Source organism: Grus americana, chromosome 2 (assembly GCF_028858705.1).
Source record: "Grus americana isolate bGruAme1 chromosome 2, bGruAme1.mat, whole genome shotgun sequence".
Taxonomy (NCBI): domain Eukaryota; kingdom Metazoa; phylum Chordata; class Aves; order Gruiformes; family Gruidae; genus Grus; species Grus americana.
In genome coordinates, this window is record NC_072853.1 from 107,985,054 (window position 1) to 108,004,214 (window position 19,161).

A 19,161-nucleotide genomic window follows, 5' to 3' on the forward strand; every position below is an offset into this window, starting at 1 on the left:
TGCTCTCCTTTTGTAAACAGACGTTCTTCTGAAAAAAAAAAAGGGAATTCAGAATGGCATTCACAGCAATACATAAATTCACTTGGGATATGTGAGAGGGTGACTGTCCTATAATATTTCAAGTATATAAACTTCTGTTTTTCTGTGAAATGGATAAATATTTATCAATGTTTATTTTTCTGCTATACTGTTATTATTCACTGGTATTTTTTTCCCAGAGGCTTAAAAGTAGCACTGAAAGTCTTTGTATTGCAACTACTTCATAAATCTGAAGCAGCATATGAATTACTGTGTGTTCTTCCTACTGCATGTCCCTCCAAACAGTTTGTAAGAATAATTTTTAAAACCTTGCATAAGTATATAAGAGGGAAATGTTAGAATATTATTTTCCCTTGCCTGAACATTTCTTCAGGATGCTGCAGCTACTGACAGAATAATGAGATTTTTGGGCAGCTCCAATACTTTCTCAGAATACAGATATCAAATAAATCTTGTTTTACCTGACTGCTGTATGCAGTTTTTCACCAGCAATTACAGCAATGTAATCCTATGTATAGTCTTCAAAATTTGTGATGTCTGATTCAAAACCATATTTTTATCAATGATAATTTTCATAAGAAAAAAAGAACATATAATGACCTCAAGTTAAACCTCCTGTCAAGAACCTACTTCTACACCTCTTTTTAAAGAGAATCCTGCCAATTACCATCATCTAATCTTTAACTGTATGTCAGGACATCAGATCTATATTGGAAGTTATGCACTAAAAAAACACCTGCCTCTCTGCAGAATCTGAAGTTTTATTGATAGCAGCACATAACTGTGCAAGAACTGCTCTGACATACAGTTCGTGAAAGCAATTAAAACCACAGTTTGAAATGGCAACTGCTGCACTGCAGTCATGCACCTGTGATTTGTTGGAAACACAGGAGAGAGATTAATACTCTATTAATATAATTTTGTCATATTGATCAAATTTCATTACCCATATTTCTTTTATAAATCTGATTTTAAATACTGAACAAATTGATCTTACAGAAGTGTACCGATGTTTCTTCAGGTATTTAAATGTTACATAAAGTTATCTGTTGCATAGGTGGTATTAAAGATCATGTTAAATTCACCAATCTTTTATGTAAATCCCAGGTTACACCATTACACAGGCAGCATACACAGACACTTCAGGGTATCAAATGCATAAGAAACTCCCATGGAAATAACTTCACCTATGTCCTGACACAATGTCAAGCAGCATCCTACTGCAGCAGAAAAACACTGGTTATATTTGGGGTGGAGTTTCTTTATTATCTGTATTCCTGGGCATTTAGGAGCCCAAGAGCCTCATTTCACTAGGGTCTGTAGGAATACAGAAGGGAAAGATGAGCTAACACAGGCGTCACGTGGCTGCCTTCCAAAGACTTCTCTAGAGACCCTCTATGGGGGCAAGTCAAATGTACGTGGCCAAGACACCTCAGACTCTGAAGAGGCTGAGCAATCCTGAAACTTGATGGGAAAGCTCACAAACGTTCCCACAAAGGTCTGAGCCCTCATGCTTTGAATAACAGGACTGTAAGACAAAACAGTGTCTTCAAATACATCTCATCAAACCCATTTTTTTTCCCCTGCGTAATCTCTAGACCTAGCTTTAGCCAAACACAGTAAGCATTTCTTAAAGGTGTATGAAGGTACATCTCTTCCAATTTTGCATCACGTTAGGGCACGCAGTTTTGTATTGCCAGCTTAAGCACAGTGCTGGCAGGAGGGGCAGAGGTGACACCAAGTTAGGATATGGCCACAGAGCCGGGAGTGCAGAAACTGGTCCCCACAGTAAAAGAAACATGTGAAAGAACTTACCATGTCTGTCCTTTCAGCTGAAAGCCAAGGTTTGCTATGCCAGCTGTTAGGAGAAAAGGTACTGATCCTTAGCTAGTATAAAAGAGCACTAACTGAGTTTTGATGATCTCAGTCCGCTGAGGAGCTGACTGACATACCTTGACTTACCAGACATAAAACTGAGTTACTGAAACAGATTTGGCTTGATACCCACAGTACCAACTGCAACTGCAACTCAGAGAGAAAAGTCTTAACACAGATAGCTTCCTGTTAAAGAACATGGATAGGCTGTGGAAGCGTGAAGCAATGTATTTCTCAACAGCCACACAAGACACCTTGCTCAAGTGCTGTAGGGAGCTGGCTGGTCCTCCCCCCTGCTGCAGCCCCATGCTTAAGGGTCTCAGCCTTGCTGCCCTTACAGGCCTGCTGCGTACCCACACAAACTGCAGCTCCACGTTATTTTTTAAATGATAAATTGCTTCTCTGAGCCCAATCCTTATTCCAACTAATCACACCAGGATGCTAAACCCTCAATGGAGGTAACAAAGTGATAATTTAGCATGAAATTCCTATATAGATGGGCAAAGCATAAACTTTTGCTAGCAAAAGTCTGAAACACACTCAGGAAATAAAAAAAAGGTGATGACTGGTGATGAGCTGGGGTGACCCTGGCACCATCCTCCCAGGCAGACAGAGCCATGGGTGGGAAACAGGCTCCACTGACAGCTCTGATGTGGCAGGGGATGAACCAGGGAGTGCAGACAGCAGCAGCCGGAGATAGGGCCAGAGACAGGATGGGAGACAAGGCGACCCAGTACATAGGTCCAGAGCACATACAGAAAAAAAGGCCAGTAAGCCAGGACCACTTATGGTGTAGCTCAGGGCACAATGGAGGACCCAGACCCATACATGGGGGTGAGGGGGGGCCCAGCGAGCTGTTCAGGGCACTGTTAATGCACTGAGAGTCCTGACAGCACATCAGCAAGTGGACAGCAAAGCACAGCCTTCCACCCGGGCTTAATGAACATGATTCAAAAACTGGTCCAGCTGCATACCTCTACGTGCTACGCAGTGAAATGCATGCATATATTTACGGAGAAAATGAAACGTATCCTCTCAGGTGGCCTGTCCTCAGAGAGAAAGCTAACATGAATTACCATGTCATCTCAAGTTTAGGGGCTGTTGCAAAAGTACAGAAAGGAAACATAATGGTATTGGTACAAAAACTAAAGCCCCATCTGCCTATCTTTAAACAATCCTTGATACAATATATATGGCTCAGAAGGTCATCTTTTGTTCTCAGCTACTAACTGTTCCTTTGACACTTTTCTTTATAAGAGGAGCGGGATGGGGAGGGGCAGACAGGGACAGGACACAAGAACGTCATCACATAGTGTGAATGCAGCTGAGGAAATGAGGCAACTGAAGTTCATGGTGCCAGGCAACGACAGGAACCCAACACAAAGGAAGGATGCCAGGAATAAACAGAAGCTTGCAATAAATATAGCAAATGAAAAAAGTGTTACACTTGCATTCAAAATTAGCCCAGAAAAAACATGCCTCAGCACATGGAGAGGCAGGAGCATGGTAAACCTGTTGGCAGGGTGGATTGATCTGTCCCTATGTTCAAGAAGTTATCTAGAGAGCTAGTGTAACACAGAAGTCAGCTTTGCATTATGCCCTGCTTTGATGCTGAATCCTTTTTAATACTTTTTTTTGTGTGTCAACTATATGGAAGATGTATATTAGCCATGGAAATGCAATATTCAAAACTAAAAGTGCAGTTCAGTGCTGTACTTTATCACCGTTTGAGGCATTACGTTATTGCTTTTGAATTGGTAAGGTAATTTCAGACAGTTAACAATTTTGGACATTAGAGTCTTCTTCCTGCAGAGCAGAAAAGCATGAAAGGAAGCAATTTAAGCTTTTCATTTCATCAGTGCAAATCAACAGGGAACATTACTGAGGACATCAACTGTTCAGTCTCATGTTGGTTCAGAGTTCCCCAGCTTTCCAGTGACTGCAAAGAAATGTGACAATTATTCTGAACTCATATTTCAATTGGGAACTTTTCAGAGCAGAAATACAAATGATTGTCCTTTCAATTCCTTTCTTAAATCATTGCTGGCAGCATATAAATAATACTTCACAATTTCTGAACCGCCTATGTCTACTTCCAGAGGTGTTGGATGGGTTTTCTGCTACTTTGTTTGAAACCAGTATGTTTTATTTAAATAAATATATAACTAGCATATTCTATTTAAATATTTAATGTTATTTATTTATTTATCAAATAAATATTTAAATTAACCACACCAATTCAATTACATAATTCGGGAGGGGATTACTCGACTGAATGCTAAGATCCATATTGTAATAGAAGTTGCATGACTCAACCTGAAATGCCACATGATGTTTTCTTCACCTCTTCTCTGTCCTGTTATGTTTTTGATGAACCAGTGTAACTGAAATATAAAACAGTATTTTTCACAGCCACTGACTTTCAGATATTGGATGAACTAACTATTCCAACAGCAGAATCAATTGCTTGGAGTAAATTCTCTTCACACTCTTTTAGAAGAGTGGTATAGACAAATGTGCTCCTTGACAGAAATCCCAACTGGAGATCCTTCCAGAGAGTAAAACTGAAGAAGAATAAGAGGAGTACCTTTGTTTCTAGAGTGCAGAGAAATTTGTGGCACTAGCAACTGTTTAAAGATGACAATAACAATGCAGGGACCACAATCTGATTTAAGGTGGCAGGAAGAGAGTTCCAGAGGACTAAGCTACTCAGGAGGCACTACAGCCTACGGCTAGCAAAGACAAGCAGAACAGCTTTCCTAATGAACCCAAACCATTTCTGGTTGAATTCACTTCTGTGCATGTTCCCCAGGATCTTTGGGAAAGATTGTTATTCAGGATGTATCTACAAGCCTTCCAAAGGCTTCATGCTCCTCGTTGTCATCTAACTTCTGCCTGTGAGACCTGGTCTTCTGGGTCTTGGGATACAGTGATTGTCACACAGATGTATAATCTCTAAACCAACAGAACATAGCTCTTAATAACTTATGATTACAGATAAATACGCTTCTAGCAAGAGGAGATGAACATCTTTTTTTCACCCCCTAAACATCTGCACTTCTTCAGGTTCATTATAGCCTAGTGATGTACCGCTACTGCGGTCTCCATTTTACATCAACTACAGAAATAATGAGAGAACTAGTAAGAAATTTGTCTAAGGTCATAAGCAGGAACCAGCATCACGCTGAGTACAGTGTGACCCCAGTAGTGGTCCTGTGCCAGGACCTCTGTCTCATCACTACCTCCTTCTCTCAGAAAATGTTATCAAAGTAACTGAAAAACATGACCATCTCTCTCTGCCTAAAAGATAATTGTGAAATGTGACTGCTGTGTAAGTCATAGGAAAGGTAGTTCAACAAATGAGGCAGCATACTTCAGATTTATTCCCCCCAAATGGCCAGACAGCTTCCAATTACTGCGTAGAGACCCACACCCTCAGTCTGCATGTGAACTGTGATTGCCACCGAAGTTGGTCATCCACTGGATGTGGATGGACCTCAGCCTGACACTGTACCATCTGATCACCTGAAAGCATATATCTGATCTAATGAGTGTTCATTATCGTAACCCAACTGCCTGTCATTATTCGAAAAGGCAGGGAAACAGAAAAGAAAATGTGATGTGACATAAGGTTTCCCTGTAATAAGGAAACATAAGGTCAGCATTATACTGACTTTACTCTATACCTATCCACCTGTGAATGAGTGTAAAAAACCAGTCCCTCAAGGCAAATAAGGACTCTAATCTGCTCCTGTGGAGTAGCCTGAAAGAGAAGCCAAGCAACTTTTTTTTTTTTTTTTTTTAAATAACTTTGGGAAGGGGAAATGACCTGTGAAGGTTTCACAGATAAGGGTCACAGCACACTCCCTCCTGAGGAAGTGTTTAAAACTATGGGATACTTGAAGACATTAAAAGTTTCTTCTTCCCGTGACACGCAGAACTTTTAAATCAAGATACTGCCATCACAGATGGCCTGGGAAAATGGTTTTTTTCCTTTTCTGACCAGACAACAAAAACTCCACCCTGCACATCCACCTTCTCTTGATGCTACGTGTACTCCTCTCGCAGACTCTTAATGCCATTACATACCATGTCAAGTCATTACATTAACATAATTTCAGTGGAGTCATGCTTTCAGTGAACTTTACATCTACCATGAAATAATAATTTGGTCTGATCGTTCAAATGTGGGTTGTTTTTCTTCAGTAGCCCAGCTCGCCTACTAGTGCTCCAGAGCTCTGGATACTCAACTACATGACCACAGAATATTTTAAATGACATACTGCCATGAAGAACTCACAAGAGCAATAAAACACTAACAAAATCTCAGAGCTTCACATGTCTCCTTATACTGCTATATATGCACCTGCTCATAGTAGATATGCATGGCTCTGCACAATAGCATGCTTGCTCCAAGGAATAAACACTGAAAACAAATCCTTGCCAGCACAGCATGATCCCTGCACACCATAATTTTCCCTGGATGGATATCCACACAGGAAACCTTGCACAGCAGCAGACTGGCAGAGGAAATTACTTAGGCAAACCCTGGAGTAAATCATTACTCTCAGTGGATGTGAGGAGCAGAACTGAACCCCAGAGGAGCACAAATTCCCAGGCATCCCCTCTCAAGGCAAGGCACGTCTGGCTGCTCATGCAGAACCCAGAGCTTCTCAGTTTGCACTTTCTGTATTTTCTTTCATTTTGTTTCTTAACACAGTTCTTTTGCTCTCTTTTTCAACTAGCATGTGCCACTAAAGGAGTAAGAGAATATGACAGTGAAAGGTTTAAACTTCTCTTTCTTCTTTCTACAATTTACAATCTTCATAAATTAACACTGTACTGAAAGTTGATTACAATTACTCCTAACAGAACCAAATCATTTACTCGTAAGTGTTCCATAAAAAAACCTACAGTAACAAAGGTATACATAAAGTAAAAAGACAGTAAAACCTTTAAATCAAAGTTTTCTTCAGAGTCATTAATAATCTCTGTCCTGTTTTTCTTTCATGTCAGTATTTTATTAAGAAAATTTAAAGAGGGTAGTATGTCTGGTCTTGTTTTCTCAACCAACCCAAGACAAAAACACATTTCAGCAACAGCAGATCAGCAGTGCTTACATTTACACAGGAAAATGAAGACTGTGCTAGGAATATGCCAGTTAACAAGTATGGAAAACCAAAAAAAGCAAACTGTACAGGAAAATGTTATACCATATTTCTTTTCGAGCTAAGAGAATTGCTATGGAGCGCAGAAGAAATCATTCATCGCTATTCGTGGAGCCAGGCTGAAACAGTGAGCGTGACCAACCCTGAAGAGCGGGCTCCTAAGATGATCTTCAGATCTGCACATTTTTGAGCTCTGGAATGGTTGATGCATATCCCCAAATCCCCTGCTGCACAGCCACGCTATTATGGTCACTATCTAAACCTTCGCAGAGTCTTTTCTCAAGCTTTCACCCTATAAATAATAAAAATGTCTTCAATAACTTAAGAATAAAGCAAAAGCACCTTTCGGGGGTTACACAAATAAGCATCTGCATAAAGCTAGCTGCAAAGAAAAATATGTCCCACTACTCAAAAAAACCCATCAGAGTTAACTCTATTATTGTGTGACTGTCTTCTCAGCTAACACGTCTCTTTTGTAACCAGGAATTTAATTAGTGGCATTAGAACTGGCTACTTAGTTTTGCATAAAACCAACCTCCCTGCATTGCTATGGGAGCCTTTTTATAACTCTTTACTGATGCCCTGAGGAGTAAGTGATGTGCTTTAACTCACCCTGGCTTAAAGAAAAGAGCACTCAATACATCTCCAGTCACTTGCCTGCGTATCCAGATCTTTCAGCCCAAAAAAACAGGAGCTAAAAAGCAAGTGTAAACATAATCTGATCAATATTGGTTCTTCTCTATTGATATATAGAACACAGGCATTTGTTTAACTCAAAAACCATCAGTGAAGCTGCAAAACAGTTTGTCTAAACCTGACTGCTTTCACAGTCTCTTCTTGGGCTGAAATCTTCCATAGTTTTGCTCCCATACTGGGGTGAACATTTCTTTTCAGCCTGAAGTCTGAGGAAAACCCTCCTCAGGATTTGAGAGTCATGCAAGAAATCAGTAGAAAAGGGACCAGGGAAGAATGAGGACTTCCCTCCCTCTCATTTTGCAAATGTCTCAACAATTGTTTTCCTCACAAACTTACAATCATCTTTATTTTAAAATGCTGTGGAGTGATACACTCCAAGGCCAGAAGGAATCCCTCATATCATCCAGATCTACCCCTTTTGTAACACAAGGCAAACAAAGTCTTCCAATAATTTCTGCACCAAACCAATAACATCTACTCAAATGACAGGATATTCTTCATAAACATTTTCAGTGTAGATTTCGAGGTTGCAAGTGATGGAGAATTCCCCACTTCCTACAGGAGATGGGTTTTTTTTATTATTTCTGCCAACACTTTCTATTTCTTTGACAAGGTTTTTTTATATTTCATTGCATGATAAAGTATGAAGTAGCTGGGAGGAAAAGAAAACCCAAACGTGTCTAACACATACTCAGCATGCAACAGCCAAAATCTTCAGCAGACCAGTATAGGATCAAACATCCTTACAGTGTTGTAATGCATATTCTACCTGTTCTATACTACCCTACCAGAAAGGTAAGAAAAAGAGGAGTTGGAACCTACTTTATTTAAAATTCACTGACAATACCAGGTTTAAAATGATACATTACTACACAGAGGGAGTTTTCTTTCCCCATTATTAAAAATAATTAATTAAACGGAAGAAAAGAGCATTAACATTTCTTTCCAAAATCCTAAAATGCAGAAAGACATGCAAATACAAATATTTTTAGGAGCTTAATTTTGCTTTGACCTCTTCTTCACATTGCTCTGACTTTCTTGGTGTTTCTGGTTTACACTAGAGCTAGTTAAAGAGAAACTGGACCAATTGTTATTCCAGCAACACTACCTCTACTTCTTCGTGCATCACCAAGTATTTTACGGCAGAACACTTTCCACCCCAAACGCACCCCTGGAAATATGTTCAGCAGCAACATTAAATAATAGCAAAGGTTGGCTTGCCTGAATGCAAATCCAGCCTAGGTTCACTAGTCAAAAATAAGGAAGGAGATTTCCATGATTTTTTTAATATGATGCAGTAAGTTCTAACTTTGAGTTATTTTGAAGTATGTGTTTAGTTTATAACAAAACTTCTGCTTTTCTAAAAATAAAATAGGAATAGAGGAGATGTCACACATACTGTATGACAATCAATGTTTTTATGGAAATATTAGTTCTGACTGTCTCCAAATTGAAAGTCAAATTTATTTTTTGTATTTCACTTGAATACATAAGCTTAACGCTGTATCATAGTTAGGTGTACATTTAAAGAAATCTCTTCTAATATTAAATTGGATAAGTTATGTTCTTGATACATGGAGGTCCTTGAGGAGTAAAGCTGGAATAGCTCATGAACTCAAAGGGCGTGGAAGGACAGCGTAACACTTGCAGCAATTCGCCAAAAACAAATGTGAAGAAAATCTTTCCACAGCCCCATGTGGCTACCAGGCAGCAAAGCTCCGATGCCGAGGCTGATATACCCTTCAAGCAAAGGGCCCCCTCCATTCCAAAGCTGCAGAACGTGTCCAGGTACCACAGAGACAGCCGAGTCTCTTCAGACAATGAGACTGACTGCAAGCGCTCTGTGGGCTTTGCACCACCACGTCAGGAGGACATCTTCCTCACAGCCTTGAAGATATTCTTCTGTGCGCAGAGGGTGAGCAAGAGAGAGGACTACAGACCAAAGATAAAGACCAAGAGCTTAAGTCTTGGAAGAAACCTGGACTTTATATCCTTTTGATAAGCACCTGAATGACTTCTACAAGATGCTATTTCTGTACCAGTATCTCCCAGTCTCTCCACAATACCCTATGGCTGTGAATTCTCTTTTCCTTTCTACTGAAGGCCGGAGGGCCACACAGACAGAGAGCAGCACACCCTGTCAAATCATGAACTATGTATTTTGAGACAACAAAAATGCAAGAATATTTTCTAAAGATTAGAGTCTTTAGCATTCAATCTCTCTGCACACAAAGGGATACAAAACAAAACCATCACTTCTAACATTTGGAAACAAAACTCTGAATTCCCATAGAAGTGACAGTCATCACTGGCCAACGTGAATTACAGTTTTTCCTCTCACATCACCCACTGACTTTTTCCCCAAATCATGCTCTCCAAAATAAGGGCAAATTAGTCACATTTATTAGGGTGTGAAAGTAACAAGACAGATGCTTTACTGTAGGGTGCGGTGCCTCTGCACAGTCCTTTGCTTACTCAGCTTAATCTGCTTAGATGTGAACAAGATGTGCTTTTGTCAGCCCAGTGCTGTGCTAGGGCCCCAGCAGTGCCTATCACATTGTGCTCTGCAGATCAATCTTCCTGGCTTGGACCATAGGTGAAGCAAGTGACATCCCATCTGCAGAAAGCCATAAATCTGGCTTCGCACAGACAAAATTCTGTATTCCAGGGGATAAATTGAGGCCACTAGCTGTTACACAGACATGCCCCTTGTTCAAGCCAATCTGGTAGGTCACATCAAGCTGCTCTCAAGACGAAGGCTGGGACCCTCTCTAGCCTTCAGACCATTTCTAACAGCACCAACACACTTCCTTTTAAAGCCTAGAGAGAAACAAAGTTGCCTGCTCTTTTCAGGCTGGTTTCAGGGAAGCTAGCATTATCAACAGAGATCAAGCCTAAAAACTTGTGGAAAAGGCAGCTTTCTCCTATTCTGCTTTCCTACTCCTCTCTTTGTTCATATCCACATATCTTCCTCCCAAATAACCCAAAAGTGCTTCAGGCAGCTTTTTGGGTTGTTCTATTTATCTAGTCAAATTAAAATAATGTCATTTTTTCATTTATATTTTCCAGTTTATCTCAATGCAAGTCTGGCTGTGAAGAGACCCTTAGTTTAGAAAAAAGCACAGACTGTTTTCATAAAACATGAAATAATACAGTTCTACACTTGTATGCTGAAATAAGATGGTTCATGTGACAGCTTTCACTAAAATAAAAAGGTGTGAATTAAACCAGGGTTCATTATGTTTGTGAAAATTAATCTCTTTACAAGCCCTAAATGAAAACACAGTTTGTTTTCTTCATACCTCTCTCTCAAGCACTAATTTCAATAGCAAAGGCAGAGATTGGTAGCAAATGTTGTTTTGTAAAGACCTCCTCACTCTATTTCCTTGGTAGAAGAAACTGGAATTTCATTCGTCTCCAATCCAAGCCATGAATCATCTCTGTTATCAGTAGAGAGGTGAGAGAAACTGAAACAACAAACTGTACAAAAACCACCCGTGCTGCAATGTTTAAATACAACTTAATGGGCAAAACCTCCTAGAGTTCCCCTTGGGCCCACCCAGTCGTGCTCAAGACCTTTTCCTCAAAATTTCATGGTTTGCATGTATCTATACAGTACCTGTAGATCTCAGTATATATTTCTAGCTTCAGCTCACAGCCTCTGACAGTTTGCCTTGCAGGTTTGGCTAAAACAAACCTAAAAGCTAAGGCCTCTGACCTCAAAGGTATTTAAAAATCTAACTACTGTGTAGGTAGGAAAATCTTACTAACTTAAGAGTTTACTAGCTAAATGGTTTCCAGGATCAGATCTCATTGGTGTAAATCAGGTTCGGAAAGCCCGTTTTCTTCCTTCCCACCTTCAATTTGGAGTTACCTTCAAACACGGAGCGCCATTCCTCCTGGCTGCTGGCACCAAGCCAGCTGGAGATGGCATTTGATGCTCTGTGCTACCACCTGCAGTCCACTTGCAGTCACCACAGACAACTGAACTCGGACAGAAAATATTGTCGTTCGCCCTGTCAAGTGCGCGTAGCATGAACCTGTCTCCTGTTGTCCCTGCAGACCTCAGGAAAAGGGCAACAGCTTCCTGAAAAAGGAATCAGGAGACACAAAAAGGGTGGGAAGGATGTCTGGATCCAACAGCAAGTTGGAACAGAGGATTGCATTTACACTCAACGTTTTGCTTTCAGGATGGATGCTGATGGGGTCTGCTGATTGTCTTCTTGTTAGCCTGGTGTTGAGAACTCTGTCTTCAGAAAATGAAGCATTGTTTTGGTAGAGAAGCGTTTTTGTTAAAACTCTTTGGTCTGTCTCAAAATCAGATATTCTGCTTTGCAAAGGTTTATTTGTTTTACACGTGCACCCACCTGGGTCTATTAAATTCAGGATTCCCACAACGGTTTTCCGTTTCTTAGTTCCACCCATTGCAGCTGCAGAACAGCATGATACATTCATAAGAAAATAATGGGAAAAAACTTTATTTGGTTCTCAAACTTTACCTAATAAAATTGTTTCCCGTTTGTTTTTTTTTTTCCTCATTACAGTCCAAACTCCCCAGGCGTTACGGACACTGTGTTCCATGCAAGGGGAGCTCAGGACCTTACAGAATTTGGACTTTAATACCCAGCTTTTTCATTATTGTTTGCAGGATGAGGAATGGTCTTTAAAATAGAAAGTAAGAACAGGAGCCTGGAGCCAGGCTCTGTTCCCAGCTTTCCAACTGTCCAGTTGTTCACCTCTGGCCAAAATGCTAAGCCTCACTAACTGCTGTGAAACAGGATTATGAAATGCAAACAACTAGAGACGGTCTTTGAAATCTGCATAGGAAAACTGTTCCAGATAAGAATCCCACCATCTCTCTCTATATGGGTATACATACATAATACTGAGAAAGATTCCTCTAGAATTTAAAAAAATATCCAGCTTTACTCTGGTAGAATCTTTCAACTCATATACAAATAGCACCACAGAAAGGTAGGCATTATGTAAAGGATGAAGGAGCAAATGTTTGGACAGGGATGCCGAAACAAAGACTTGTGTAAAAAACCTACTTAGTCTGTTAAAAATCTTGGTCAAGCCCTTAAGTTTCTCCTTGCCTCAGTTTCCATACATAGAAGTGAAATAAAAGAATCTGGTATTATGGTAAATACATCATTCCTTCTGAGGCACTTAGATCCTGCAGTAAGTAGATATCTAAGTACCTAGAGCTCTGCTAAGCAAAGTACAGAGGATTTCACCTGACAGCTCTGCATCTCACCCCATTCTGGATGTTATCAGCACTTCACAGGGGAAACAGTACCAATGATGTGCCCATGTACCAGATACCTCATTTCACACATTCCTTCCCCCCCAATACACACAGCCACACACACAGAGCAAATCCAACTTCTCTTATAATCACTGAGCTTCCAGCAAGCAAACACACTGCCTTTTTTTCCATCCTCACTAAGGAGGGACAACACAGCAGATGCTTCTACATAGTGATAATGTTTCAAGAGCCCTAGGCAGAAAGATATGCAGAAAGCAGTGGTCTGAGGTTACAGAAGTACGGTCCCGGTCCCCACCCAGACAGGCTTCATGCTGAATTCAGTGAGAGCTAACACAGAGTTACCCTGGCAAGAGTTTCACCTTAATGACAGAGGTCACAGAGCTCTGGTTAATCAGAGGGAAGAAAGCACATTCAATTAAAGCAAAAATCCTCCCGAAATAACTGTTATTAAAAGTGTGTTTGTATTACACGAAGAAGAACGTTAGTTTTTACCACTTAAGGCTTTCCTTATTAAAAACCTCAATTTCACATCATAAAACGTTCAGGGCTTTTCTACTACAAAATCAGTCTGATTACATTAGTCCTTGATTCTATCTATCCTTTCAAATTCCAATAAAAAGTAATGCACTATCAATTAGCAGATAACCTTAAAATCCTTTTTTGGTGTTATTCTAGTAAGAAAGCAACTAGCACAGTCAAAAATGTCTAGCACAATCGATTTACCTGTATCTCTAGCAAAAAATGTCTTTCTGTAGCTTTCTGAGCTATGGGGACATTGTCTCTCACTCCACTCTAAAAATAAATATTCTCTGAAAATAAATCTCCAGTGAGCAATTTTGCTTTGTAAAAGTCAGTAACATCAGGATGACTCCCCATACAAAAAGATTACTGTTTGGTTCCCAAAGTTAAAGACTGCATAAATCCTTCACGTGTCAAGACAGGCGTTGGCCATTTTTTTATTCCTTTTCAGCTGGGAAATAACAAAAACATTGAATGATCAAATAAGATTTCAGCAGTCCTCAAGCCACAGAGAATCAGAAAATGTATGCATTTGACATGTCATTCTTCTGACAGACCAGATGAAGACAATGCTACTGAACACTGTCAATACAACTATCCATTTATTTGTGGGTCTTTTCATAGAAAGATGTCCAGTGTTTACCAGCTTTGTACTTTGGAAGGGGCATAAAGTTAGCAAACAAAGTTATAAAGTCCTCAGATAAACCTTCTAAACGTACAAGGCCTGCTTTTCTTTTCCCCTATCTGTGACTCAGGGGAATTAACTGCATCTCTGGGTTTACTGTTGAGTGAAGATCAGAACTGACTTCTACCAGCAACTTCTGACCTGACTGCAACATATTAAATCTGGGACTCCTAAAGCAAGTTACCTGACCAGGAAAAAAAACCCACAGTTTTTATAGCAGTAGAGTGACTCTTACATTAAGTGAAAGATGTGAAGGATATCTGCACTTTTACAACTGCTTGTTTGTAGCTCGACCACTCTAACGGGAATTAGCCCCTCCGCCTGCAGCAGGAATACCCACCGGCCAAATCTGCCTCCCCAGAATCAAATTTGGGATCCGAGACGGAAAGCCAGACTAATACTAGAAGTTGGTGAGATCGTTTTTCCTGGGGAGCTGCGCGTCCCGTGCCGCGTTTCGGGGCTCCCCTCCGGCGGTAGGTAGCTGCCGGCGGGATGCCGGACGGGACCAGCGGCGCAGATGCTGCTCCCGGCCCCGCAGCCCGTCCCGCGCTGCCGAAATGTTCCCCCCGCGAAGCCGCCGCTCTGCCCGGGACGGAGAGCGCCGGAGGCAAAGCAGCCCCCCGCAACCCCCCGCGGCGCGGCCAGACCCACCCGCAAGGCCCTGCCTGCCTGCTCGCCGGGCGGCCTCCGCAAGGGACCCCCGGAGAAAGTCCCCCTCCCCAAGGGATGCTCTTGCAAAGGCGCGGGGGGGGAGCTCACACCTCCCCGAACTTCACTCCCACGCCCCGGCAGAAACCGCTGCCCGTGGGGGCCGCGCACACGCCGCGAGGATGCTCGGCCGGTCCCCGCCGCCCCCCACGAGGCGGCCGCCGGTGTCCCGGGGCGGTAGCGGCGAGCCTGTCCCCACGCTGCCGGGACGCCCCCGGCCAGCCCCCCCGCCACTTACCCCACAGCAGCAGGACGGGGAGCTGCCGCCGGCAGCAGCCGGGCGTCTCCATCCCGGCGCAGGCGGCAGCGGCGGCGAGGGGCCGCGGGGGACGGACCCCGCATGGGGCGGCCGGTCCGCAACCGCGCAGGACCCAAAGCCACCTCAGCGCCCCCGCCGAGGAGGCTCCTCTTCATGCCTCGGCGTCCAGCCCCGGGCGGCGGCGGCAGCGGGGGCGGGCGCGTAGGCGAGCAGCTCCCCCGCCCCCGGGGTGCTCCCAGCGCTGGCGGGGGCGGCCCCGCGGCCAGGGCGGGCAGGGCGGGCGGGGGGTGGGCTGCGTGGGGGGCTGCACTGGGGAGGTGGCTGCCGCGGAGGGATGGGGGTGTATGCGCAGGAAGTGTGCATCTGTGAGTGTGTGTGCACGTGCACGTGTGCCTGCGTGTGCGGGTGAATGCGCGGGTGAGTGTGCATGCGTGCGTGTGCTTCTGCATGCGCATGCATGTGTGCGAGTGCGTGTGTATATGCGTGTGAGTATCCATGTGTGTGCGCGGGAGTGCGCGTGTGTGTGCGTACAAGGGCAGCCGTGCCTCCAGGCCCTCCAAAGGCCACAGCGAGAGGGATGCCTCTCCCAACCCACGGGGCCGGGTGGGTGTTTGGGGGGGAAGCCCCCCTCCCGGGAAGATTCTGATCCCAAGTGTCCGAGGGGCTCAGGGCCCCCCCACCCCCTGCCCTGGGAGCCAGAGCAGCCTCTCCCCTTCTGCCACAACATCCTGGCAGTGGGGGTGAAGGTGTGAGGGGCTGGAGGGCCGCCTGTGGTAGCCCATCTGCAGCCCTTCCAGTTTGCCTCGTGTGGCAGCAACGTGTTAGCACGCTTAATATTTACAGCTGAACATGGGCAGTGAGCTAGCCTAACCCCACAGTGCGCCAGAGCAGAGCAGCCAGGAGCTCTAAGAAGATGCTTAATGTATTTTTATGTTGCCATTTCACCTCTGCGTGGCTCTGTTCAGAGAATGGTACGGCTTGTCGTTGTCATCAATATTTAAAGGCTGTGTTCCTGGAGCTCTCTCTCTAGGAATAGCATCTCCAGCAAGAAACACCAGACTGAGAAGCTGCACAAGAAGCCTTTTCTTAACTAAAAATAATTGTGTTGCTCAGTAATAAAGAGCCAGAGGGTGTTTCTAGGTACATGGACACTCCACATCTGTAACTGCCTTTCAGTAGAACACTAAATAACTGCTATTGTTAAAGGTCAAATGTACCATAAAACTTTAAATTTCAAAAAGATTTCCATGCCATACACAAGAACATAGGGTACTTTTAGATATATCAGTTGGGTTGTTCCCATTGCCTTTGTACACTTGCATAGGAGGGTGCTTTCAAACACTTTGGAGAGTGGGACACCAATGCAGCAGCAGAATTATCCACTGCATGTGCCTCCAAAAGCAAACTACTCAATACGCAAACTGTCAGATTTATGCTGTTATCTAAGCTGAAGGAAATGGAAAACTTGGGAAACCACAGAGAAGGCTGGGAATCCACAATATTGAAATAGCTCTGCAGACACTTGTGTCAATTATAACGAACCTCCTATCATTTGCGCGCCACATTTTCTGTTAGCTGAAAGCAAATCTTGTAAAATACCATAAACTATAAATAAACCATAGCTTAGGGAGATCATCCTTCCACGGACGGGTTGCCACTTTTGCTTTGCAAGGAGCATTTGCAAGCTGCCCCTGCCAGAAGGAACTACAGTGAAGTGACAAGCATGAAGGTGTGTACACTGCAGAATTACTGTAACATCCTTCCTAACAGTAAAATCTTTATTTCCTTCATAAAATCTGTTACTGGCAATATCTGAGGTTACAATTAGTATTTTCAAGAATTTGGACTGATCTCTAGGAGGTTTAGGATGTATTGTGCTTTATATGCAATATTACATATTAAAAATATACAATATATTATATAATATACAGTACACAGGCCACCATTTTTGTCACATAGGATATGGAGATGATGCTGATAATTTTCCTTTACATCTTTTGTATTTGTTTTCTTTACCTGTTTCAGAGGAGAAACTGGCAAATTTTATAAGTTAACATTACTGCTTTCAACTAGCAAGATTCAGCAAGCACTTCCCATTTTATACTTGCAGCAGATAGTATGAAGGTGCAAATAGTATCCTTGAGGTAGAACAACAGCTAAAATTTATAAGCAAATGCACTAATTTAGAGTGTTGTATTGAATCACAAGCCAACTATGCTAGGTGATGTCTTCAGCAATGTGATCTAAAATGAGTAAGTCTGATTCACAGGTGTATCTGAACAAAACTGTCATACCGTTAGAACTATCAGCAAGAGGCAACTTGGGCTGTTTGAAGGTTTTCCTTAAGACAGCTTCTCATCGTCCATTGCAGTAATGCCAACAAATTTACTTCAGAAAGGCTGCAAAACTTTTTATTCTGCAAATCTGCCTTCATAGCATCATGCCTCTACACCAGCAGTAGAAATCAGATTCACTTTCGAATAAGAAATGCTGTAAATTCCCTTTGCTATGCAGAGCTCTGAATCCTATCCCTGACAACATGCTGTAACGATAACCTCAAAACCATAGTCTGCTGTAATTTCCGAACATGCAGCCTCCAGAGGCCACACAAACCCCTTTTCAGGTACGCTGCAGATGGTGCTGCAATCACATTACTTCAGGCATTGTTTTAAAATACTTAAATCTGCTAATAAGCCCCTGACCAAAAAAATAATGATAGCAAAAGACAGGCAGGTAGTTTTTTCAGTACAGAAAGTTCCCAAGGAGTCTGAGTCAAGAAAAGATGGAAGGAGCCAAGCCATCCAGGACAGGGTTTATCATGGGCGCTTGAGAGTTCAGGGCAGTGAAGGATAAGGTAGTAAACTCTCCTGCTCCAGAGGTTAAATTTTAAATTCACCTTACAAAAACTAAAAAATAAATTGAAAAATAAATTAAAAAAAAAAAGCTGAAGACATTACACTATGGAAAGCAACATTGCCTTTCCTAGTTGCCTCAAGTATCGTCCCAGATAGAGCGGTGAATTGCCTGCGTGGAGAGACCCTGCCCGGTGTTGGATGGAAAGTCTTCTTCTCCTCTTCCTAGAACAGCAATCTTGTATAAAAGATGCATTAAGATTTTAAGACCATGTTCTAATGGGATTGCTTGCTGGAGAGAGGTTTGAAAAAGTAGCTTCAGTTCATCTGTGATTTTAAACTAAAGTAGGTCATCTTTCCCATTCAGTGCTCCTAAGAGCACGCTTTCCCTGCTCCAGAATTTTAAAAAAACTAAAAGGCATCTGCAGGTCATTAAAATAATTTCCTCCTTTATATTCTGCTTGTGTAATTCCACACAGATCTTTTCTCCCGTCTTTTTACCATCAATATAAGAAATGTACAAACATGCTAAGAAAACCATAGTTAAAAAAATGGCTTCTTCCTGTGACTCGAAGGCCATACTGTGGTATATTGACTGCACATAAAAGCCAAACTGATTTTAAGTCAGTCAAATTTGATGAGCTGAAACTCCTTATGTCTATATTACCTGAACTGAAGGGGGGAGAAAAAAAAGGACATTTTTGTATGTAAAGATCGTCATTTTTTTTACATAAGAGCAGACAGGGACTAGGGGAACTCACAAATATTTTGCCTCTAAAAGTGCATTTTTTAAGTGATGTGTGAATGTGCTCTGTGATTTCAGCAGAGTTCCTGTATTCAGAGCAGTGTGTACATGTTCCAAACTGCACTCAATTTCAGAGGTGCCAAGCTGTGAGTGTTCAGCACTCTAAGACCATTTTATTTTTCATATCCAGCTATGACATGACAGCCTTTCCACTGGCACAACATGTGGGCTTTCTTTGAGGGAACCAGAACATTCAATTACTTTGCTTCCATACTAGTTTCTAGGAAGGAAAACTTGGCAAGGGACGTGAGCACGAATCTGTAAGAGCTGAGATGTCTCACTGATT

The 19,161-nt window shown here is 42.4% G+C and overlaps 1 protein-coding gene across 2 annotated transcripts in view; it reads right to left on the minus strand.

Annotated features, from left to right (window-relative positions):
• Positions 1–15,659, minus strand: part of RAMP3 (receptor activity modifying protein 3) — a 56,239-nt gene extending 40,580 nt beyond the window's left edge. Inside the window, exon 1 of one of the 2 annotated variants that reach the window (XM_054817335.1) lies at positions 15,198–15,659. In XM_054817335.1, coding sequence (XP_054673310.1) covers positions 15,198–15,249 — 52 coding nt within the window. In that variant the 5' untranslated portion in view covers positions 15,250–15,659. The remainder of the gene's footprint in view (positions 1–15,197) is intronic. The other variant, XM_054817333.1, reaches the window with a different exon arrangement.
• Between the last annotated feature and the right edge of the window lie 3,502 nt (positions 15,660–19,161).